The 24,171-nt window shown below is 42.3% G+C and overlaps 3 protein-coding genes across 5 annotated transcripts in view; 2 read left to right on the top strand and 1 right to left on the bottom strand.

The window, feature by feature from the left end:
• The first annotated feature begins 612 nt into the window (after positions 1 to 612).
• alox12 (arachidonate 12-lipoxygenase) lies at positions 613 to 15,646 on the top strand. 3 transcript variants are annotated; one of them, XM_034556990.1, is made up of 16 exons: positions 613 to 630; positions 1,175 to 1,490; positions 4,133 to 4,279; positions 4,385 to 4,586; positions 5,549 to 5,630; positions 5,720 to 5,842; positions 6,453 to 6,559; positions 8,051 to 8,223; positions 8,341 to 8,484; positions 10,495 to 10,698; positions 11,016 to 11,129; positions 11,221 to 11,390; positions 12,485 to 12,606; positions 13,575 to 13,675; positions 13,755 to 13,925; positions 14,935 to 15,646. In XM_034556990.1, the coding sequence occupies exons 3-16, from the start codon at positions 4,133 to 4,135 to the stop codon at positions 15,112 to 15,114; spliced, it is 2,040 nt and encodes a 679-aa protein (XP_034412881.1). In that variant the 5' UTR covers positions 613 to 630; positions 1,175 to 1,490; the 3' UTR covers positions 15,115 to 15,646. The 3 variants fall into 3 exon arrangements, with proteins under 3 accessions (XP_034412881.1, XP_034412883.1, XP_034412882.1); XM_034556992.1 differs by lacking the exon at positions 613 to 630 and having other exon boundaries at positions 1,052 to 1,490; positions 11,043 to 11,129; XM_034556991.1 differs by lacking the exons at positions 613 to 630; positions 1,175 to 1,490 and adding an exon at positions 2,048 to 2,898.
• A 274-nt stretch (positions 15,647 to 15,920) lies between these two features.
• On the bottom strand, positions 15,921 to 18,779 carry rnaseka (ribonuclease, RNase K a). Its single transcript, XM_034556994.1, has 4 exons — positions 18,359 to 18,779; positions 17,702 to 17,781; positions 16,645 to 16,768; positions 15,921 to 16,292 (listed from the first exon to the last, which is right to left on the bottom strand). Exons 1-4 carry the CDS (start codon positions 18,431 to 18,433, stop codon positions 16,275 to 16,277), a joined length of 297 nt encoding a protein of 98 aa, XP_034412885.1. The 5' UTR covers positions 18,434 to 18,779; the 3' UTR covers positions 15,921 to 16,274.
• A 1,560-nt stretch (positions 18,780 to 20,339) lies between these two features.
• Positions 20,340 to 24,171, top strand: part of zgc:92664 (uncharacterized protein LOC436695 homolog) — a 9,899-nt gene continuing 6,067 nt past the window's right edge. Inside the window, exons 1-4 of the mRNA XM_034557169.1 lie at positions 20,340 to 20,753; positions 21,874 to 21,968; positions 22,307 to 22,545; positions 22,814 to 22,921. Coding sequence (XP_034413060.1) covers positions 20,733 to 20,753; positions 21,874 to 21,968; positions 22,307 to 22,545; positions 22,814 to 22,921 — 463 coding nt within the window. The 5' untranslated portion in view covers positions 20,340 to 20,732. The remainder of the gene's footprint in view (positions 20,754 to 21,873; positions 21,969 to 22,306; positions 22,546 to 22,813; positions 22,922 to 24,171) is intronic.

Here is a 24,171-nt window from a genome sequence, read left to right as displayed (position 1 = left end):
TCCTGTTGGACGAGTCAAACGGTCGCCTGTTCTTCTCAAACGTTTCCGCCCTCCTTCCTCTTATTGCCCTCGTCCCATACGTCAGCTCCATTTCTGCAACGATGCCACTTTGACTTCCTCGACTCTTTGCTAAGAAACTAATTATTTCAAAAATATTTATAGGAAGAGTAGTTAAATGTAGGAGAAATCCAATCTAATGCGTTGGTCACGTTGCCGCAGCCAGGCTTGTTAACCAAGACTAAAGGAAAGGAGAGTACAGCATGTCGGCTTCCATCAAGGACACTTTATGTGAACCATGTTACACTCGAGCCACCAGCTCATTCATTGGCTATTGAAACCTTCTCTCACCACCCACAGACGTGCCTCAAGTCTGGGTTACAACATCTGAGTTTCAGGGCTGTTGCATCATCATCATGTGGAGGATGAGGTGATGTAAGCCTTCAAATGTAGCTCATGTAGGCCTTCATTTAGTCCGGTTCAGTAATCTGCTCCCGCCCCTTTAAAGTGATAAAGTAATGGTAGCGATGCTAAAATAATACATTTACAATTGTTATGAAAAAAAAAATGGTCGCCTACATGTCTAGAATAGATACATGGAAATAATACTAGTACCGGCCATACTACTACTTGGTAATAGCATTATGGCAGCATATAGTTTATATTTTGATTTTGAATTTAGATTTAATATTGAAGTAATATCTGAACAAGTAGGTAGAAACTGATATTTTTAACTGTTGGATCTGTTGAAATAGTATTTTACAACTAAAAACCACTAAGATTGTTTTTCCATTGCTTTTTTCTTAGTGAGGACATTAACAGGTTCATAATATATACTACAACGTATTTTCATTTCATAATTATAATATTAATAATTATAATTATTTTGTTTATAGAATAGCAACCGTAAGTAAATGGACAAAACAGGAAATGGAGTGAACAAAACTCAAGAAATTTAGTAAAATTGTGATGAAAACGACAAATGTGATGAAAACGATGGTAACGTTTTATTATGTAAGATAACCGACTCCCTTCGGTAACTTCACTCTTCTTTAGTCAGAATGTAGAGCTGCTGCTGATATGAAACACGAGCGCTATCTTCCAGCCCTGATATTGACCCAACCTTTCTTTTGCAACTCTCTCTCTCTCTCTCTCTCTCTCTTTGTGTGTGTTGAAGAGCAAGGTGAGACCACACAAAGGAGTGAGTGTGAGAGCAGTCGGTCGAGCTGTGAAGTGAGAGAGAGAGTGAGAGAAAGAAAGCAGCTTGAAACTGTCCTCAGAGAAAGGGACGTGGGCTTCTGCACTGAAATGCAGAGCTGACCAAGACGACTGTTGAACTTACGGATCTGCGACGACTTGCAAAAGAGAAGAAATCCAGAGGTGAGAGGAAATAAAGAGGGAAGTGCCCGAGCACAAACGGAGCCAAAGGAAATCAAGAGGGAAAAGAAGAGGAGGGGACTGGTCCTCAGCTGGGAAAGCTGTTCTGGACCACGGTGAGTGTTTTTCTCTCATTCAGTCCAGTTTCAATTCAGGTTATTTTCTATTCAGTTTATTTTGTATAGCCCAAAATCACAAACTCCCCTCAGATGGCTTTACAATCTGTATACATACGATATCCCTGACCTTTGATCTCACATCGGATCAGGAAAAACTCCCAAAAAAACTGAAAAAACGTTCACAGGGAAAAAAGTTAAGAAACTTTCAGCAGAGCAACAGAGGAGGATCCCTCTCCCCGGATGTTCAGAAGCAATAGATGTCATGTGTACAGAATGAACAGCATTACAGAGTTACATAAACACATTACATGAATGTGACAAAAATGCTCTGATGCTCACGAACGTTCAAGAATGTAAGTAACGCTCAGCTGATGTGGACTCACAAAATTAGTATTTCAGGAATGAAGAGCCAATATTCAAATTTCAGACATGCCTTCCAACTCTTCCCCCCCTCGGTAAAGAGGGGGGGACGAGGGGGTCCACCACGTGACAGAGTCCCTCACGTTATTGTTAAGATGCTCATAAGCGTTGGAAGCAACTCAGTTTGCAGCCGCGTCGCTCAGTCAATCTGTTTGCTCACCGCAGTCTGAACCCTTTGCGTTGCCATGGAAACGCACTGTTTCATCACTGTGTTTGTTAAACCCACTGTGTTGGCTCAATGCAGGAGCAAAGAGTTGCATCTAGACGTGGTGAAGACGGCTTGCTGAAGTTCAAACTGAGCATCAGAAAGGGGATGAAAGGGACTATGAACATGGTTGTTGGTGACAGACGGGCTGGATTTCAATCTACTGGGAGTTTCACGCACAACCTTCTCGAAGGTTTACAGAGACAGGCCGAACAAGAGAAAATATCCAGTGGGCGGCAGTCGTGTGGACGAAAATGCCTCGTTGATGTCAAAGGTCAGAGGAGAATGGGCCGAGTGGTTGAAGATGATAGAAAGGCAACAGCGACTCAAATAACCACTCGTTACAACCAAGGTATGCAGAATACCGTCTGTGAACGCACAACACGTGGAACCGCGACGCAGACGGGCTCCAGCAGCAGAAGACCACACCGGGGGCCTCTCCTGTCGGCTAACAACAGGAAACTTGTCAGAATTGTCGTAAAGAATATGCATTTTTTTTAAAACATACCTGTGTATGTGTCGACATCGCTCAAAGTAATTTCAACAATCTTACATTTTAAACTAAGAGAAAATAATAATAAGGATAATCTTGTAATGTGGAATGCAGGTGTGGTGTTGTGAAGGCAAAAGGCTAGATGATGATGATGATGGTGAAGGTGGTGGTGAGAGAAAAGGAAGCCAGCCTTAAGTAACCTAAGTAAAAGGGGAAACACAAGAAACACAAGAAACACAAGAGTGAGAAGAGCCACAACTGTGTGCGTGTGACACAAGCCGCTCGAGGTATGCCGGTTATCTGTTGTCTCATCAACTCATTTGCATCGGTGTTGAACATTTGCTTACTCTTGGAAATTCAAATTATTACCAGGGAGTTCTCCTCACATCAGCACGACTGTGACTGCTCCAGTTTATTCACTTGTGATGAAGGTTTGATTCCTTAAGACGCTTCTACATTCATTGAGGGTGTTTCAGGGTGTTTCAGACCGACACGTGGCAGATTTATATCTGCAGTACACTTGTTGGCCACATGGGAGAGTCTGAATCTTCGTATTGTTCTGATAATTGTAGCCTACTTATAACGTTGAATCCAAGTTTTCTTTTACTGATTAGAATGGAAAAAAAGTTACCTTCCTAAATGTATGCATTATGTCTATTTATAAAGTATTTAATAATGGGTACATGTTTCACTTACACATTCATAAAGCAAAGTTATGTGATCAAATATAAATCTCTTCTAAATGTCTGGTTTACCTTTTAGGGAGAATATGTGAAATGTCTGTAAAAATTGTCTTTTCTCGTGATTTAGAGATGAATTGAGCCACGATGGTTGTCAAGAGTTTCTCAGTACAAATAGTGGGAAACACCGACAATAAGTGAATATTTCCTGTATAAATATGTGGGCCTTCTTGTATAACTGCTCATGCTGCACCGTTGAAATGTTGTTCTTGGTAAAAGCAGAGGTGGTCCAGCTGTGTAGGGTTAGGGGGTCAGGTTTAGGTGAGGCCACTTATCCAGACTGGTCAACACTCGGGGGTTCAGGTCTGGCTCCCAGTGGGTTTCAGGAGTTGGATGGGGTTGCAGTGATTCCCACATGAGACCTCGGTCCCTCAGGCAGACACTTTAATACATTTTAAGGGTAAATGTATCAATTTGGTGGTCTTTGAAAACGAAATTAGGAGACTGGATCTACAAAAAACAAGTACATTAAGTACTTTACTTAAGTACAATTGTCAGTTACTTGTATCCTACTTTACTAACCTAGTATTTCAATTGTATGTAACTTTATACATAAAATCCACTGCATCTCAGAGGGAAATATTGTACTCTTAACTTCACTACATTTATTTGACAATATTAGTTACTAGTCAGGCTTCTAGTAACTGGAACGTTACATCGAAGAAAATAAAACATGGGCTTTAGAAGGGGGATCTGAAGGAGGGCCCTCAGGTCTAATCAGTGCAAACTAATATGCGACAATAATTCAACGTTCAAACTGTGTGTGCGCTCACGTTCTCAGATGGCGGTCTACACTGTAACCGTAGCAACGGGTAAATCTGAGTATTCAGGCACCAACAACTACATATTCGTGACTCTGGTGGGGGAGGAACGGGAGAGTGAACGCACCCTGCTGGACAACCCCGGACTGGACTTCTGCCGTGGAGCGGTAAGTGTGTGTGGAGTGATGACAAGTGATGACGTGTGTTCTGATGTGTGTTCAAACAGGGAGAGCAGATACGACTCTCCTCCTCCGTCCCTCTGTCTCCGCCAGGTGGATCAGTACAAGGTGACCAGCCCTTCACATCTCGGCTCCCTGCTGCTGGTTAGACTGGAGAAGCAGAGGTACTGGTTGGAAGATAACTGGTTCTGTCGCTACGTCACGGTGGAGCCTCCAGGAGGAGACAAAGTGCTGACTTTCCCGTGTTACCGCTGGCTGATAGGAGACGTCAAGGTGGAGATAAGAGAGGGAACAGGTAGGAAGGATTCAACCACAAGGGTTAAGAATCAACCACTCATGGGAGCCTGAGCTCTTACACTGGATACAGGGGGACAAACGTCCCTTAACAGCCAAGTATCGAGTTCTATTTCGGTGCTGGCACGAGGTCATTGATATGCAAATCCTGGTGTGTGTATGTGTGTGTGTCTGAACAGATCATTCTTTCAGCTGTTTTATAACCTCTTGTGCAACGGAACCTGCTATGAACCCGCATGTGCCTCAATGGATGGAGTAGGGTAGACTCTGAGGTACAGTGCTAACTCGATATCCATGGTAGCGTGAACTTGTTACCACGTTCGGAGGTGGTCTTGTAGGCAGATCTCAGCCCGGTGTACAGCGGGACCACATCCCTAAGAGAAAAGTCTGGTTGAAAGGTGACTCTCACGCTGCACCCTAACCCCAGCAAGTAGTGGCAAGTTATTTCCCCCTCGCAAAAAGGGATGTAAAACTGGAGGATTCTTTTGTTGTGGGGGGCAGAATAATAACAAAACCCACTGCTAAAGGCCAGTTGGCCAGCCATTGTCCATTGCTGCTACATGCTCTTCCAGAATTGGCTCAGTCCAGCATTTAGTCATACAAAGGAGGCTCAGACAGATGCAGGGGATTAGAATTAGTGAGCCCCATATCGTCAATGGCGGGCCGGGCTCCCGAATACATGCCTGCTTCTTAGAACTGTAAGTCCACGCCATGGGCGCTGGAGGCCGAGGGGCAAGGTCGTGACTCACTGTACACCCGCAAAGACCCCTCCCTATATTGCAACCGATTTTTTTTTACTGTAACACTGGGTGTAAATGTTTTTTGTATCTTCACCAAAATAAAAAAAAACTATTTCTGGGCAGAGGAAGACCCCTCCCCTAAAACGTTGCCTCACGGGCCCCTGCAGGTCTGACCTGTTACTAAAGGTGCACTTACCTGTCTCCCTCCTCTTCCTCCTCGTAGCGAAGACGCTAAGCGACGACTCCGTACCCCAGCTGTTGGCACACAGGAAGATGGAGCTGCAGGAGAGACAGGCGGCTTACAGGTCCGAAACAAGTAACGACACAACAAGAATGTGTTGGAGGTCATTTGTGCATTCATATTGGTATCAGGCTGTGTTTCCCTGGCTTTCAGATGGGTAACTTGGTCCCCGGGGATGCCCAGATGTATCGATGCTGAAACAGAAGCAGATTTACCTCAAGACGTCCGCTTCGACAACGAGAAGAGGAGCGACTTTGAACATTCATTACACTATGCGTAGGTGGTGCGCACACACACACACACACACACACACACACACACACACACACACACACACACACACACACACACACACACACACACACACACACACACACACACACACACACACACACACACACACACACACACACACACACACACACACACACACACACACACACACACACACAGTAGCATGTCCTGGTTGATCTTCCAGCTCTGTGCTGTAAACGTTGGGATTTGTAGTCCTTTTGCGCTGAACGTGAAGACAGATTTTCTGTCTTCCCATACTTGAGAGGACCCCCCCACTAGCAACATGCATTCGCTGGCCTCTAAACCTAACCTTAACCAACCCAATGTAATGCATAGCCCCACCACTTGCCCTGACCCTAACCGAAACCTAATTCTTAGCTTGACCGTAAAACCAAGTATGAACATTTGAACAGTCTCTAAAGTAGTGAGGACAATGTCCTCACAATGCATGAATATCCTCACTACAAGGCTTTAAAACCGACACTCGTCCTCTCAAAGACTTTTGGTCCCTAGATGAGATCTGAGCTCCTGCAATGTATTGTCCAATCAGAACAATGTGATCAAGTATACATGCACCTTTTCTTTCTATCAGCTTGCTAGAGCTGTCTCTGAAGAAGCTGGCAATCAGTTTCGGGAAGTCCTGGAGCGACCTGGACGATTTCAAACGGATCTTCTGGAAGCTGCGAAGCCCCATAGCTGGTGGGTAAATACACAGTACACACTCTTTCCAAACCCCGATTGGAAGAATTATCTGTTTATATACACAATAAATGCAACATGTTTGATATACACACTCCTTTTATGTATTTAGATTGGCTAATTAAAAACAAATCACAGACATAAAGTGACATACGATAAACATTGTTACATATTTTTGCTTTTTATGTATGCATTAACTCATCTTAAGTTACTTATTTCATAATAATAAAATATTAAATAAAATATTAAATAACTGCCTTTTTTATATTCAATTCAACTGAATTGATTGTTTTTCATTGTGGCATGAATTTTTCATGTTATTATTTAAGTGTTGGCCATAAGACATCAGCATATACCTGCCAATAGTAAAAGCAAAGCACTCATTAGTTTTCATGAGGGGAAAAGGAGCTTTTTCTTTTTCCGAGATGGAGATGTATTGTTCATGCCAAAAGGAACAACAATCAACTGTCCAATCACAGCTTGGGGGCGGAACCATGGCAGGGCCTCATCATGTCTGACAAAACCTAATGGCAGCCATGACAGACAGCCTGACAATTTCTTTGCCGTGTTTTAATTTGCATATGGTATGGAAACTTTGTCACAATGAAAATCTCTTCAGTTATTTAAGAAAAAACTCATACTTTTTGTTGTTGATTTTGGCTACTTTCTTTGAAGCATACTTGGGCCTTGATATCTTTGCTTTCCGAGGTTAATGTCTTTAAGCCCAAAGTTAGCTGGCTGATAAGCCTTGCTATTTTGCTAGGTAGCTATTGATTTACAGCAGATATGTAGGTCCTTAGTACGACTCTCCAAGATGTTTTAGTGTCAAGCTAGCTGTCAGCTAGTTAATCTCCTCTTGACTAACATCTGTCCAAGCCTCTATCACACAATGTGTTTTGCTATCACCACTAAAAAGCTACAATGTGAGTCATAGAAGTACATGTTTTATCAAAGCTTCTTGGCAAGTGTAGTTGTTCAATCAAAACATCCTCATACCTGTAACTACCAAATAGGTTAATGACTTCCAAAACAACAAATTTGACTAAAATCATCACGTTTCGGACGGTGGTGATTTTAAACACACTACACGTGACTGTTGTATTTAACGTTGTAAAGCGGTCGCAAACACATGAAACAGAACTATTTGGTTAAGTTAAAGAAAATGTCAGGGTTTGGGGCAAAATACATATGCTACGTAGCTACTTAACTTAAATACTTCAATGTAATCACTTTTGGTTTCAAAACATGAAACAGCGGTCTCCTGGATGAAAGTCCTGTATTTGTTTGACCAATCCATCCGCCCCAACCTCCTTCCTGTGCTTTGTCACTCTTTATACGATGTCACCTGACCTATTTGAGCCAAGACACATTGGCTACAGAAGACAGGCTGATTAGACTTGACTAGCAAGTACATTAGATGGTACAGATGTATCTGACAATGACCTCCAGGGTTAATTACTCATCCAGTATGTGTGTGTGTCTTTTACTCAGAGTACTGTATGGAGCACTGGAAGGAGGACGGGTTCTTTGGCTATCAGTGTATGAACGGCTCCAACCCAAGGATGATCCAGAGGTGCAAGAAGCTGCCAGAGAACTTCCCTGTGGTACCAGACATGGTGCAGAGCTCCATGACTCCAAGGACCAACCTGGACAAAGAACTCAAGGTGAAGAAATATTGTCACTATGATCTATACAAAACTTTGTGACACAACAAATACTGCAGACTGTCTGCTCCTTTCATGTCCACATTCTTCTTAATGTTCTACTTATCTCCTGTCCAGGCAGGTAATATCTACCTGTTGGACTATGCCATCATGGATGGGGTTCCCACCAACACAATCAGGGGCAAACCTCAGTACATCGCTGCTCCACTCTGTCTCCTGTACCAACACCCAGATGACGGACTCATACCTATTGCTATACAGGTATATCATTTTCACCCATCATGCCCATATACCTTTACTGAAGTAAGGAACTCAACATGTCACAATCACACAGTCTGAGATTACAGTGGGTACGGAAAGTATTCGGACCCCTTTAAATTGTTCACTCTTTGTTTCATTGCAGCCATTTGCTAAAATCCAAAAAGTTAATTTTATTTCTCATTACCCCATCTTGACAGAAAAAAACAGAAATGTAGAAATTTGTGCAAATTTATTAAAAAAGAAAAACAGAAATATCACATGGTCATAAGTATTCAGACCCTTTGCTCAATATTGAGTAGAAGCACCCTTTTGAGCTAGTACAGCCATTAATCTTCTTGGGAATGATGAAACAAGTTTTTCACACCTGGATTTGGGGATCCTCTGCCATTCTTCCTTGCAGATCCTCTCCAGTTCGGTCAGGTTGGATAGTGAACGTTGGTGGACAGCCATTTTCAGGTCTCTCCAGAGATGCTCAATTGGGTTTAGGTCAGGGCTCTGGCTGGGCCAGTCAAGAATGGTCACAGAGTTTTTCCGAAGCCACTCCTTTGTTATTTTAGCTGTGTGCTTAGGGTCATTGTCTTGTTGGAAGGTGAACCTTCGGCCCAGTCCAGAGCATTCTGGAAGAGGTTTTCTTCCAGGATATCACTGTACTTGGCCGCATTCATCTTTCCTTCAATTGCAACCAGTCGTCCTGTCCCTGCAGCTGAAAAATACCCCCATAGCATGATGCTGCCACCACCATGTTTCATGCTATTGGGCAGGTGATGAGCAGTGCCTGGTTTTCTCCACACATACCGCTTAGAATTAACACCAAAAAGTTCAATCTTGGTCTCATCAGACCAGAGAATCTTATTTCTCATAGTCTGGGAGTCCTTTGTGTGTTTTTTGGCAAACTCTATGCGTGCTTTCATATGTCTTGCACTAAGGAGAGGCTTCCGTCGGGCCACTCTGCCATAAAGCCTGACTGGTGGAGGGTTGGAGTGATAGTTGACTTTGTGGAACTTTCTCCCATCTCCCTACAGCATCTCTGGAGCTCAGCCACCGTGATCTTTGGGTTCTTCTTTACCTCTCTCACCAAGGCTCTTCTCCCACGATTGCTCAGTTTGGTTGGACGGCCAGGTCTAGGAAGAGTTCTGGTTGTCCCAAACTTCTTCCATTTAAGGATTATGGAGGCCACTGTGCTCTTAGGAACCTTGAGTGCTGCAGAAATTATTTTGTAACCTTGGCCAGATCTGTGCCTTGCCACAATTCTGTCTCTGAGCTCCATGGGCAGTTCCTTCGACCTCATGATTCTCATTTGCTCTGGACATGCACTGTAAGGTCTTATATAGACTTATATAGACTTCCTAATCAAGTCCAATCAGTTGAATTAAACACAGCTGGACTCCAATGAAGGAGTAGAACCATCTCAAGGAGGATCAGAAGAAATGGACAGCATGTGAGTTAAATATGAGTGTCACAGCAAAGGGTCTGAATACTTATTGCCATGTGATATTTCAGTTTTTCTTTTTTAATAAATTTGCTAAGATTTCTACATTTCAGTTTTTTCTGTCAAGATTGGGGTGCTGAGTGTACATTAATGAGAAATAAAATGAACTTTTTTGATTTTAGCAAATGGCTGCAATGAAACAAAGAGTGAACAATTTAAAGGGGTCTGAATACTTTCCGTACTCACTGTATGTTCAATGAAACTTGATTAAGCACTTAAATTAAGAAATGAAATCATTAGGGGGGGTTAGAATTAGTTATTGGAAGATTAAATATTTTATGAAAGTCTGCAAACATCTGAAATCAGTGAATGCATCACTAGAACACTGAAAATATAAGAATATTGGATGAAAACCTGAAACTGTTGAATTTAAATCTAATAGAAAATATTTAAAAACCTGAGAAATTTTTGGGGAAAAAACTCATAATATGGTCTGGGAGGTCATACACATGTGAAGTTCAGGTTCTCTTTAATGCAGTGGAACAGGACTGCCTGTAACAGTTCCCCCTGCTTGTCCCCAGCTGGAGCAGACTCGGGGCCTGGACACGCCCATATTCCTGCCCAAAGACCCGCCCCTGGCCTGGCTATTGGCTAAAATGTGGGTGCGTCACTCTGAGTTCCAGGTGTTCCAGCTGCTGTCTCACCTGCTCAGGACTCACCTGGTGATAGAGGTGTTTTGTGTGGCCACATTGAGACAGCTGCCTGCTGTGCACCCTATATATAAGGTAAGTCTTATTATTCAGAACTGTAGTTTCCAGTTAGTCCTGGACTCCGATTGGTTGATTTTCTTTGGGCGCGGTGGAATCTTACAAATGCAATTAGGAACACTAAAAGGAAGTATATGTTCCTCCATTTTTTCACAGATTATCTGTCTCATGTACTACTATCAGGATATAGTGAAAAATAAAGTGACATGAATGCTGGTACATTATACAGAGTGTACCATGTGACCTATTAGAGTGTGGGTCACATGGTACTTCTCCTCGATGCTTTTTCCAGACCTTGATTAGTAACAGTTCCTTTGTTGGTGCTCTTCTTTTAGATTATGTTCTGTGTCTTCCCACTGCAGCTCCTGGCTCCTCATCTGCGTTACACTCTAGAGATCAACTGTAGGGGGCGCACTCAGCTCCTCTCGCCAAATGGCATCTTCAAAAGGGTGTGTCACTGGGCCCTGTGTCACTGGGCCCTGCGCCTCATCACAGACACATTATTGATTTAAAAACAGTCTGACAGTGGTTTGTGTGTAGGTTGTCTCTACGGGTGGGGAAGGCCTGGTGGTTCTGGCTCAGAGAGAGTACAAGGTGCTGACCTACCGCTCCCTGCAGCCTCCCATTGACTTCCCTGACAGAGGCGTCTCCCAGCTTCCAAACTACTTCTACAGAGAACACAGTCTATTGCTGTGGGAGGCCATACTCAGGTATTACAGCCTACGCTCATACGAGCAGCCCCACTACTCTGGGTCTGCAGCTTTATTCTGAAGACCAAAGTGAAGTTAGAGTGTTTTTATCTTTAATACTTTGACATTTTTCAGTGAAATCGAATATGTAGGTGCTTGGTAGCTTCTAAAGCGATTTAAATCCTTCAGATTGGAATGGACCATACAAATATTTCACTATATTATATATGCAGTATGCCAACCAGTATCTCACCAGATTTGCACAGTGGATACGTCTCTAAAGAAATTAATACAGTACACAGCTGTCTTTACTATTGTCCTCCTATCTATACCCAGATACTTTAAATGTCAAAATGCAAAATGTACTTCTGACTCATTTAACGTGACATTGAAATGGCAGTGGGACCTAAATAGAGTATTATATCATCAGCGTAAAGAGATATTTTGTTTATAGAGAAGGTGATGGGATGCACAGACACTCTGGCTTTTTAGTGAATTAATTTATCAAACAAAAGTGATAGAAAGAGGAAGCCCTGATGGGAGCTGATATGATATGTAATAACTTTGCCATTGATAACTTTTATCATATGAATAAATGATTTGTTGTGGATAATTTGTTGGATAAAATCTCATTTGCATTAGTTAACTGCTTCCTCTGCATTTCTTCACATCCTCATTTAAAAGTTATAATGGATATTTGTGACATAGTTTGCATTGTATTATTTATTCATTAAATTAACCTTTGTTGAATGAATATATAAATCATTGGCTTGATGAGTAGGCCCGCAGAATGTAGACACTTTCATTTCCACTTCTGTAATATAATTGGAGATTTTTTTGTCTTCAGGGTAGGAAGTTTTTTTTGAACTGTTCACATAAGGTTTTATCAGAATGAAAGAAGACAACATCTTGATTTTGCATTTCTTTCCCAGGAATCAATAAACACACCAATACAAGGAGTCTTGGTTTGGCTAATACGCTTGTCTGTATTTCTGTATATTGGGTTGAGTTTCAAGTCTTTAGTGTTCATATCCTGCACACAAGCTCACTTAGTGCTATTGATTTGAGGACAGCACTGAGGCCCTGATGCATTTAAACTGTGCCTCTTCCTTCAGTTTTGTTACAGGTATGGTCGGCCTGTACTACCAGTCAGACCATGATGTGCAGGAGGACCTGGAACTCCAAGCCTGGATCAGAGACATCTCACAGGAAGGCTTCACAGAACTCCCCAACTTTGGTCAGTTATTAATTCAATTCAATTCAGTTTATTTTGTATAGCCCAATATCACCAATTACAAATTTGCCTCAGAGGGCTTTACAATCTGTACACATACGACATCCCTGTCCCAGGACCTCACATCGGATCAGGAAAAACTCCCCAAAAATAACCTTTCAAAGGGAAAAAAGGGAAGAAACCTTCAGGAGAGCAACAGAGGAGGATCCCTCTCCCCGGATGGACAGATGCAATAGATGTCATGTGTACAGAATGAACAGTATTAATATCCTGCATTTCTATCTTTATTATCACCCAGGTTAAAAAGGTATTTTTTAATTAAGATCTTAACGGTACTATGTGGACCTTTCAGAAAATCCTTGTGTGACAGTGGCCATTAAGTGAACTGCAGTCAGCATCCCGTTGCTTGCACACCGAGCGTTATTACATCACAATCATATATCAAATTCAGAATAATGCTCCTAATAATTATCTTTCTGTGTACAAATTGCTTCATTAGCTCACGGTATGAAGCAACAAAAACAAGATCCATGCCGCATAGCTAAGGTACAGCCACATATAGTTAAGGTACAGCCACCTAGCTAAGGTTCAGCCACCTAGCTACGGTACAGCCACCTAGCTACGGTACAGCCACCTAGCTAAGGTTCAGCCACCTAGCTACGGTACAGCCACCTAGCTACGGTACAGCCACCTAGCTAAGGTACATCTGCATAGCTAAGGTACAGCCACCTAGCTAACCTTAGCTCAGCATACATTACAGTTGGCTAGTTGCCCACCACTTCCTTGCGATTCTCTTGGCAGGTAGATGTAGAGGGAGCTGTACGGAGGCAAGGTACTCGGGAGCTAGCATAACTATCACATCCTACTGATGTCTCATTTGTACGAACGTTGCAGGAATTATTCAGATGAAGCGCTGTCAGAAATTATGCATAGTTTGTGCATGTAATTCGTGATGGTGTATGTCTGCTCAGGTCTGCCCAGTAAGCTCGGCACCAGAGAGGAACTCTCCACCCTGCTGTCAGTGGCCATCTTCAGCAGCACCGCCCAGCACGCTGCCACGAACAACGGACAGGTGCTGAACACCACGAGGAGTTGCCGCAGTCACATCCTTTGCTCATTCTCTCTCTGTTGACAGCTTTTTTTCTTCCCAGTTTGACTGGTGTGCCTGGGTCCCCAACACCCCTTGCACCATGAGACAACCCGCACCAACAGACAAGGATGCTGTCACCATGGAGTTGATCATGGCCACCCTTCCGGACGTCAGCCAGTCCTGTGTGCAGATGGCTATCACATGGCATCTGGGGCGGGCACAGCCAGATGCAGTGAGTCCATCTGTCTGGTTTATGTGGCAATAGATCATATACTGTATATATTAAATTAGAATGTTGATAGACTGACATTGCTGATAAGTAAAAGGGTCAAGTATGGACGTCCTCAGAGGCAAGTGAGAAATAAATTATTCTGGTCGTCCTATTTCTCAGTCTGAGCGTACATTAATTATTTTCTCTGCTGTGTTTATGATTTAACGACAGGTGAAAAAGGGTTTTGTTGCTGTAATACTCATTTTGGCCACAAGAGGCTAAGTTGCACTACTATCCAATGTTCTAAATAACACACAATGCTTGTCTCTTGTGTTTAGAGTGCTGGGACAAATTAATTTCCCACCTGTTCTCAAGTCATAAACACTGAAGAGAAAACCATTTAGTTAACCAGACTTTTGTTCTCCTGACTTGCCTCTCTGGGTCTTCCGCATTTGAGTCACTTTACTCCCTTATTTATTTAAGACACAACATTACAATAGAGGGGAATGGACTTTAATCTATCTGGAAAATAATTAACCAGCAGCGTGTCTTTCCAGGAACAAGGTGCCTGCTTCTTTGGATGGCTCACAGAACACACTGTTTCTGTTTCCATAGTGACCATTGGTGTCTACAAGCTGACAAATACAATCAGATAATTAAAGTACAGATATAAATTATGAATTTTGAAGAACATATGAATGAGATTAATGTGTGGTGGTCTGGATCTTGGGTGGATTGACCCCAAAACACCACTTTAAAACATGAAGGTATTACATCTGGTTCACGTTGTCATTTCAGGTGATATTGTAATTTAGTGGCACGTATGAACAGACAAATTAATCAATCGTCATCAAATTACAATCATCGCCATTCAGCTATGAAGAACAGCAGTTTTAAAAAGTAGTGAAAAAGAAAGAAAAATTATTTCTTTTAACTAGGTTTAGAGAAGTAAAAGGGACAAAAGACAGTTTGGTGTTTCTGGAACGAATATTTTATAAAATATACGTACTGTGTGTTTCTTTCTGCCTAGATTCCATTGGGCCAATATGCAGAGGAGCACTTCACTGAGGGGCGGGCCCAGGAGCTGATTGACAGGTTCACAGCAGAGTTGAAGGAGATCGAGAAGCATATTGCGAGTCAGAATGAAGGACTGGAGCTTCAGTACCTGTTCCTCCTACCCAGCCGCATCGAAAACAGCATCACTATATAGAGACTAAAGATTCTCATTACATCGACTGTGATTTACGGAAGCCCGGAGAGGGCAGAGAGAAGAAAAAGGAATTATGTTGTTCCATTTTCTAAAAGGTCACACACTGTGTACATTAATCCGTTTTTTTTCTTCGTGGGATTAATTTGCGCTTCAAAATATTTTTTTATAACTTGTGTTAATCTTTCTTAAAATATTACGCTGTGACACAAATTTCAATCGGTTTCTTTATGAGCTTTCGCACTAAAGGCATCGACCAATGGCGTTGTGTGGAACGGGCGTGTTCAATACGTTCACAATAATGCACGACAACACGAAGGCTCCGCAGCCCGAACCAAGATGACAAACTATTCACCCTTTCACTTCATCCTCTTGTGGCCGAAATTAGTATTACAATAATATTGTAATACTATTTTAAAAAACAAATCTGCTCAATCTTTTTTCCCCACTTACCTTTCTGTGTTTCCATAGTGATTCAATGTTGTAAAAAACATAAGGAAGCTAAAAAGTAAATAAATATTTTTCTTTTTCTGAATATAAGACACAGTGTGAATGTCCACCAGAGGCTGGTCGCATCAACACCATATCTGCCACGGCATTGAAGCATGAAATATACAATTTTGAGTGGAATGCTGGAGACTGAGAACTACTTCGGTCTCTGAAAACTTCACATCGGGTGGCATTTAGGCATTTACCACATTATTAGGACCTCATATTTTGGTAAAGCTGGGAAGTCAAAAACGAAGAAAACATTGAGTGAAACATCTGGGTTTGTGTAAAAAAAAAAAAAAAAAAAAAAATCTAATCACTCAGTTATCAACATACCTTTAATGTTTGAAACGGACATTACAAGCTTCAGAATATTATTTCAAACTGAAAGAAATCAACAACTTGATTTGACTAACATTACCCACACACACTCTTGTACAGTATGTAGTCAGGACACAATAATGTACAACCTTTTAAATTTTTCCACAAGAAGAATCACTGAAACTCTGGAGAACAACTATTTGAGTTTGTGTTTTTTTTTAACAAATTCAGTCAAATCATTTCAGCACTTCAGGTGATCAGAGGTAGAATTAATCTAATTTTAAATAAACACATCTGCCCTCGCACAGCGTCCGCACACTGCCGCTGGGCACTCCTCAGTCCAGCAGGTGGCGCTAGTGCACTAGGTACTCCTGTAGAACAAGACAAACAAAATGCATCATTAACAGCAGCAAGAATTATATTTAATACATCATGAATCAATTTAATAATGAAATATTATACTGATGGGTGGTTTTAAATAACGATCATGATATTACCACTTACACACATGCTCCATTCCTAATTGCGGAATATAATGTGTGTGATTTTATGTCCATCTCGTTTGTTCTGTCCAAAGCATATTCTAATAGGGGGGCCATATCATATACTTGTGTTTTGGGTTTCTACTAGAACACGTTTACATGCTTAAAATTGTCCAAAAACACATTTTCTTCCTTATGTCTAAATGGACCTGTAAAAAAAAGCTAAAAAGGATGAAATCACCTTCCGCTTGTTGAGTTTCATCTGGCAGCAGGAGAAGGCTCCAAACAGGATGTAGATAGCGGCTGCTATGAAGCAGTTGTAGCCCACCTTGTTGTACAGGCCGTAGATCCTCTGAGGGTTCCCACTGAGGAAAGGGGACACAGCAACTAAAGACTTTAAGCAGGAACTGTCGCTATAGGAACGGTACTGTTGAAGAAACGGTTCACTGTGTGCTAAAGGTGCAGTGGGTTCAGATCTGGACGGAATTTCAGTTTTAGTTCTTTCAGTCAACGAATGACCCAACATTATCAGCAGAGTGTGAAGAGGCCGACGCTGCAGAGATAGCTACTGTAAAGGGGGCGCTAACCAGCGAGCCGCGGCCCGTCTCGTAGTACCACTTGTACCCCGAGACGCGACAGTGAGTCCTGTAGCGTCCAGTATGTCCTTGGTCCAACAGCAGAGGACAAAGAAGAAGAAGAAGGGGTGAACTATTTAAGATGAAGGTATTATTTGCTGCGTTTGCACTACGAGCAACAGCGTTGTCAGCAAGTTGCTGTTGGAAGCGTTGCTCAAGCGCTCGTTGCGTTCTGTGGTTAAATAGCACGGGGAACCAGCTCACGCCGTTTCGTTTGATATGTGGAACGGCACAGGGTGAAACCAAGCGGCTGGATGTCAGCGTGCAACCGCTACAGTGTGTAGCTTCATGTCCCTACTCCCTTTGAAAAGCACCTGTCGCAGCATCAGCGTGAACGCAGCATCAGCGTGAACGCAGCATCAGCGTGAACGCAGCATCAGCGTGAACGCAGCATCAGCGTGAACGCAGCATCAGCGTGAACGCAGCATCAGCGTGAACGCAGCATCAGCGTGAACGCAGCATCAGCGTGAACGCAGCATCAGCGTGAACGCAGCATCAGCGACACAACTTGTCTGGCGAGTAAACTGACGCGGGTGTGAACGCAGCATTAGAGGTGAGCCGGCGACCCCCTAGCCCTGGACAGATCCGACCCACCGGCCCTTTTAAGCAGAGCGATGGACGAGGCATCGAGACTCGGAGCGGCCGCCTAGATAAAAGCCTCACTCTTGGAAGATGTCCTCCGTCACAGGCACGTCCTCAATCAGCACTGCTGAATGGGTGGTGAAGAAAATCCCCAGCATGGCCTGAGGAAGAGGAGGGAGACTCGTTACTGAAGGGCACACTTTAGTCAGTCAGAGGTCTGAAGAACACCTGAAGATACTGAACTAAGATTCAATTCAATTAATGTCTTGTATAATTGGGGGGGGGAAAATAAATATTTGATGTGATGAACACCAGACATCAGGAATTATACCCAAATAATCGTCCAAAGTATGATTATGCACAATGTAAATATTTCATGACATCTAATGAATTTGACCAGACGCAGTAACTTCATTAATTTGTGGACAACATAACAAGCAGTGTATGGAACAGTACACAGGAAATCATCTTTAAATTAATGAAGACAATGACCTGCAGTAACTCCGTTTGAGCACCCCTGATTTTAGAGGTGGTGGTTCAGGTTATGGTCGTTTAAAGTTGTGTATATTTAATATCAACGAGAGAACAAATTAAACCCTAACACGTCTCAGTAACACGGAAGCGCGTTGTCTCCTTTGGACACGGATTCAGTGGGGAGTTTTAGATGGAAAGAAACCCCAAAGCAAGATGACCGAGAATGAAAACTAATTCAAAGTACAGCAAGAGAATCCCACTCACCAACATTATAACCCCCCACGTGCTCAACACGATACCGCACGCGGCGAGTTTGGGTCCGCAAATCAAACCGCGCATGATTTAAACTCCGTTCCTTGACAAAAGAAAGTTGACTTGCTGGCCCGACATCGGTCACTTGTTCGGTCAGATGACTGTGACTGAGCACCCGGAAGTGTCCGCGATGTTGAGTCCGTTCATCTAAAAACGTTTCTTTACTTTTCTTTTTTAAGTGAATTACTGGCCTAAATGTTAATATAAATATGCCGATTTATATATATTTGATTTTATGGTTTGACCACACAAGACAGAAAGGCTCCAATTAGACTTTAAGAATGATTATTGATGTCAAAAAGTCACCGCGTGAGCTCTTTGAGAAGTTTTCGTGAAGCTTTTCACCTAAACTGTCCGGATGTAAACGTATGCACCACGTGACCATGCGATCCTAAGTCACGTGACTTTCGGATCGCTCATGCTGCATTCACGCAATGTCTGTAGAATGGGGGAGAACAAGAAACCTTGTTTATTGACGCATTATTTGTAAGGGTCGGCCTTACCTACAAATGTATACTTGTGTTGTGTTGCGAATAGTTAATGCAGATACAAACTGTATACACTTTCATTTATTTTTGATTTCCTTTATTGTTTAAATTCTTAAATGTAATATGTCCTGCCCTGCTATTTCATTTTATTGTATATATTGTAAACATGCTTGCTGCTGTTTCAAACACATTTCCCCCTGAGGATGAATACAGTATATATCTATCTTTCTATCTACATATGCAATCAAAATAGATGAATAGATTAAGGTGAATATAATATTCTGTTTGGTGGTGGTGCATTTAGCCTGGTCGTATTTACTGGTTTAAACGACACGATGAGGACACGGCATGAAGTTCATACGCTGCCTTCAAGTACCTACCGTCGGAATTACGGAAACATTCAGTCAAAGCAGACCAATTTAATTGTTTCTTTTTATCCTTCTTTCCGTTGTTGCTCTGTGCACTGACTTTTTAAAACTTACTGTTGTTATTTGCTGGCATATGTTTACGTTGTAAGTAAAGTAAAGTACAAAATAGTGCCTTTGGGCAGGTTCTCCGTATGTTGTAAACACATATATTTCCCAGTTTATTACCAGGACGTTGCCCTTGAACATCTGGGAAAGTAGTAAATACCAGTTCTGAGAAGGGTTCACTTTAATGTAGTCTACACAAGATGTAATGGTTGGCTTTCGTGCTGAAATGGGGACTGCGGTGTCGTCAGATGTGACATCTGAGGGGAAAGAATTTTAATAGACTGATTTATTTATTTGGTAAACCAACAGAAACTGTAGTGCTTTTTTAGGGGGAGGCTTGCACCCACTCATCATCTGATGCTATTGGTGGTTTGTATACTGGTGCTTGTACATTATATTACATTATATTTAATTTAGCTGACACTTTTATCCAAAGCGACTTACACAAAAAAAGTGCATTCAACCATTCTGAAACTCAGAACAACAAGAATCAAGAAGGTGGTTTTACATGTTGTATTTTCTACTGTTCCATATGTCAGTATCTGATTCTGTAAAGCTGGTTCCAAAAAACAAATCCCAGGTTATGATAATACTTTATTGTAGTGTAATATAACAGAATAACATGAACACACACAGCCTCACTCTTGTTTTGATTGAAACTTGAATGGCTACTGTAATTTCTGCAAACCACCAGATGTCACTGTGCTGCGTTCAAAGCTTCTCGATTTGCAGTCTTTTTAAAAGTCCCAAAGGCTTTCAAAAGCACAAGATTAATTGAAACCACTTGAATGTAACTACATCTAAATATCAATATATTGCTACTGAATGCAAGCAGCTCCTTGAACTATCATATGTATTCGAGCAACGTCATCATTGTGTTCCTCCTTTTATTGTGTACGTTTCTAAATGTTACTGTTTTTATGTTGAGTGTACCGTTGTTTGTAATACAAGAAACCCCACTGTTGCGTTCTACTGTCTCAAACAAGGGACGCCAATAAAGAGCATCCCTGAACATGGAGATTACGAGGAGACATTGAAGGCGGCACTATCCTAGTCGTTTTATTCCGCGCTGTTGCTCTCCAGTCGTAACATTTTTACAGCAGATACAAATAAACTTTCATAGCACAATGCAGCGTTTGGTTCAACTGTTGGAAATCTTCTCCGGGCTCTGACGCGCTAAACGCGGCGGAAGAGCAGATTTCTAGATACCCTGCTCCATCAGGAGGAGCACCGCAGGCTAACTGTGTAGCTAGCTAACCTACACTGTTAGCGTCGTATCGGCGGTTCCGTCCACTGGAAGACATCACTGAGGCTCCGACACAATAAAGACCGCACACAGTCCATGGTATCACCGAGACCCGCACAATGACCTCAGCTTCCACTAAAGTAAGTTTATTTTACTCACGAACTACTGAGAAGTAGTTTAACGTATTTAGCGTATTGGTTATATTACTTAACGTACACAAACGCTCAAGCCCCTGGTATGTTTCCCGCCGCTGCTCGCGAGCGCATAAACGGTGAATGAAAAGTTACCGTACTGTTGAGATATGGATTCAGGGATGTCGGCTACTTTGATCAGTTCTTTGCGAAACGCCTGTCGTTTAAAGTGTGTGCGGTCCCTGTTGCCATCCAGCTTGTTTTATGACCTGTATACGCCAGAGTCTGCGTTCACCCAGTCGGTCCTCACGTTGTCTGAAGTGGAGCAAATCCCTGCAGCCTTAAACCAGGACAGCGGAGGCTGTTAATAGCAGCACCGTGATACCGATAGAACCTGGTCATGCATGGCTATATTGTGCGTTTGTCATCATACTTTCGGTGATTTAGTCGATCCCCCACACTGCATAGTGCATTGCACACGTGTTCATGAGATTGTGTCCAATCCCCATGGAATGATGCAGGCAACCTCCGGTTCTGTGTGAAGCCGATGCGGAAGTGCATTCTCTAATTATTCTAATGGCCAGCAGGGGGCGTCTCCTCCGAATAATAATATAAGTCAGATTGTATAGAAGTCTATGAGAAAAGGACTCTACTTTTCACTTGAGTTACTCCCTCAGTAAATACTCCCTCACATTGTAAACATGAGTTTATGGTCTCAATCTCTAGTTTCAAGTCTTCATTACAGCATGATGTTCATTTAGTAAATTATGGTCCATTGAGAGTCAAATAGACCATAAAGCAGGGCATGCTTTAGGACAGGTTTACTGTGATTGACAGCTCTCTGCCGCTATCAGAGCTGTATATGGCGTCTCTACGCCACTCCTTTCCTGGATTCCTAATATGGTAACGCCTGTTTATCGGTTGCGACAGCTGTATTCCAAGATGGCGAAATTGCGAAATTCAAGATTTCATACTGACAGTCCACAAACTAATGGGTGACATCACGATGAATACATGGACTTCTTATATACAGTCCATGCATACTCGATGCAACTACATTTCCAGTTACTCGAGTCTTACATTACCAGACACTGTGTCCGGTTTTAACGCTAAAGTGTGTGTTCCACAGGTTGGTGAGATCTTCTCTGCAGCTGGAGCTGCCTTCACCAAACTAGGAGAGCTCACCATGCAGCTTCACCCAGTGGCGGACTCCAGCCCTGCAGGGTAACACACTCCTCAAAATACTCATACATATTAACCATGAATTCAATTCAATTCAATTCAGTTTATTTTGTGTAGCCCAATATCACAAATTACAAATTTGCCTCAGAGGGCTTTACAATCTGTACACATACGACATCCCTGTCCCAGGACCTCACATCGGATCAGGAAAAACTCCCCAAAAATAACCTTTCACAGGGAAAAAAGGGAAGAAACCTTCAGGAGAGCAACAGAGGAGGATCACTCTCCCCGGATGGACAGATGCAATAGATGTCATGTGTACTGAATGAAGGGTTTGCAGGTGTGTTGAGGCTTCTAACCCATGTGGATGCTTCTCTTAGTTCCCATCCTCCCTCCAGCGGTCAGACAAAGAGCACCGTGAAGAGGAAGCTGTACGAAGATGGGGCTCTGCCTGCCTCCTCGGACGGGCCCAAAAAGGTCATCAAGAAAACCTTCGGCACTGTTACCGTTAAAGGCACTCCGACTGCCATCTCTGTGCACAAAGCTCAGGTTGTCGTGGCGTCAGGACTACAGGGTTCCCCCTCCAGGCAGCCAACGCTGAAGAAACAGAAGACAGCCGGTGAGTTGAAAAACTACGTGTTTACTATGACCTGTCATCCCTGCAACGTAAAACGCATTCTTCATGAAACTTGACGATTAAACAACAACATAATAATGTTCCAATATAATAGAACAAGATGGTTTGGACTTTGGTGCTCAAAGCAAGAAAAAAAAACGTCAAGAAAATGTACTGCATTTTATGTCAAAACTATTTTGACTATCCCTTTTTATGTAATGATTTTAGTGCAACTGTTTTTTTTATTGTGTGTGTGTGTGTGTGTGTGTAGATGTGACCCTCAGTGCTCTAAATGACTCCGATGTCAATAGTGATCTTGTGGACATCGAGGGACTGGGTGAAGGATCCAACTCCAAAAAACTCAACAACTTTGATCAAGGTGAAGTTCATGAACGCATCACACAGATGATGTTGATGTGGGAGGAGTTTTGAAGAGTGCTGTTCTATTTACAGCATTCTGCCCCGCCCGTCTGTCTGGTTTAAACAAAAAATTATTGTTCCTGGTTTATCGCTAGTAGCGCTGTTAACGACAAATGATATTTGGGAACGTTCAGTGGCTATCTAGCTACGTGCTAGCACACGCAGACAGACAGACAGACAGACAGACTGATTGACTGACAGTTCACTATCGCCAAATTGATAGTTCTTGATTTAATAAAAACATTTTAGTACCCCATGGTTAAACATGCAGTGAAGACCTCAGTTTACTTCTGCAGTAAATTCATTTTTTTTAATATAAATGGTTACTAAAACTAAATTAATAAAATGTGTTGATAGCTTTTTGAAAGCATAAAAAAGGATAATGCTGGCATATCCAATTATTTTAGTTTGCTTATCAATGTAATTGCAATTTCACTATAAATCTACTTAAAAGTAGTGTGTGTGTATCAAAGTGTATTTGAAAGCCTGATACCTCTTCTTTCTCTGTCACAGAGCTCCATTGTTGTCCCGTAACTATTAGAGACACACTAATGTCGCACTGAGTTGCATGTTCTTTTCATGTTTTGATTACCATCAACAATTTTATTGGGACTCAATCCCACAAACGCCATCCTGCTGTCACCATTTTTTCAATTCAATTCAGTTTATTTTGTACAGCCCAGAATCAGAAATCACAAATTTGCCTCGGAGGGCTTTACAATCTGTACACATATGACATCCCTGTACCAGGACCTCAGATCGCATCAGGAAAAACTAAAAAAAAAACCCAGAAAAAAACGTTTCACAGGGAAAAAAGGGAAGAAACTTTCAGGAGAGCAACAGAGGAGGATCCCTCTCCCCGGATGGACAGAAGCAATAAATGTCAAGTGTACAGATGAACAGTGTTACATAAACACATTCAATGAATATGACAGAAATTATGAATCATGAATAGTAGACATGGACCACGATCCAGACCTCCACAATCCATGAAACAAGGAGGTAGAGAGAAGGGGCATCAGCAGGGCCTTGGCAGGAGGCGGGGCCACGGAGGCAGGGCCAATGAGGCGAGAAAGCACAAAGACTCCGGGGAAGAAGTTAGTAGAAGAGTTAGTAATGTGCAATGGAGAGATGTAAATTCATCCATAGGGAGAGAGAGAAACGATAGGTGCTCAGTGTATCCTAAAACGTTCCCCAACAGCCTACAAG

This window comes from Cyclopterus lumpus, chromosome 18 (genome assembly GCF_009769545.1).
Source record: "Cyclopterus lumpus isolate fCycLum1 chromosome 18, fCycLum1.pri, whole genome shotgun sequence".
NCBI classification, from domain to species: Eukaryota; Metazoa; Chordata; class Actinopteri; order Perciformes; family Cyclopteridae; genus Cyclopterus; species Cyclopterus lumpus.
Note: the sequence above shows the minus strand (reverse complement) of the source record. Positions and strands in the feature narration are given on the sequence as shown.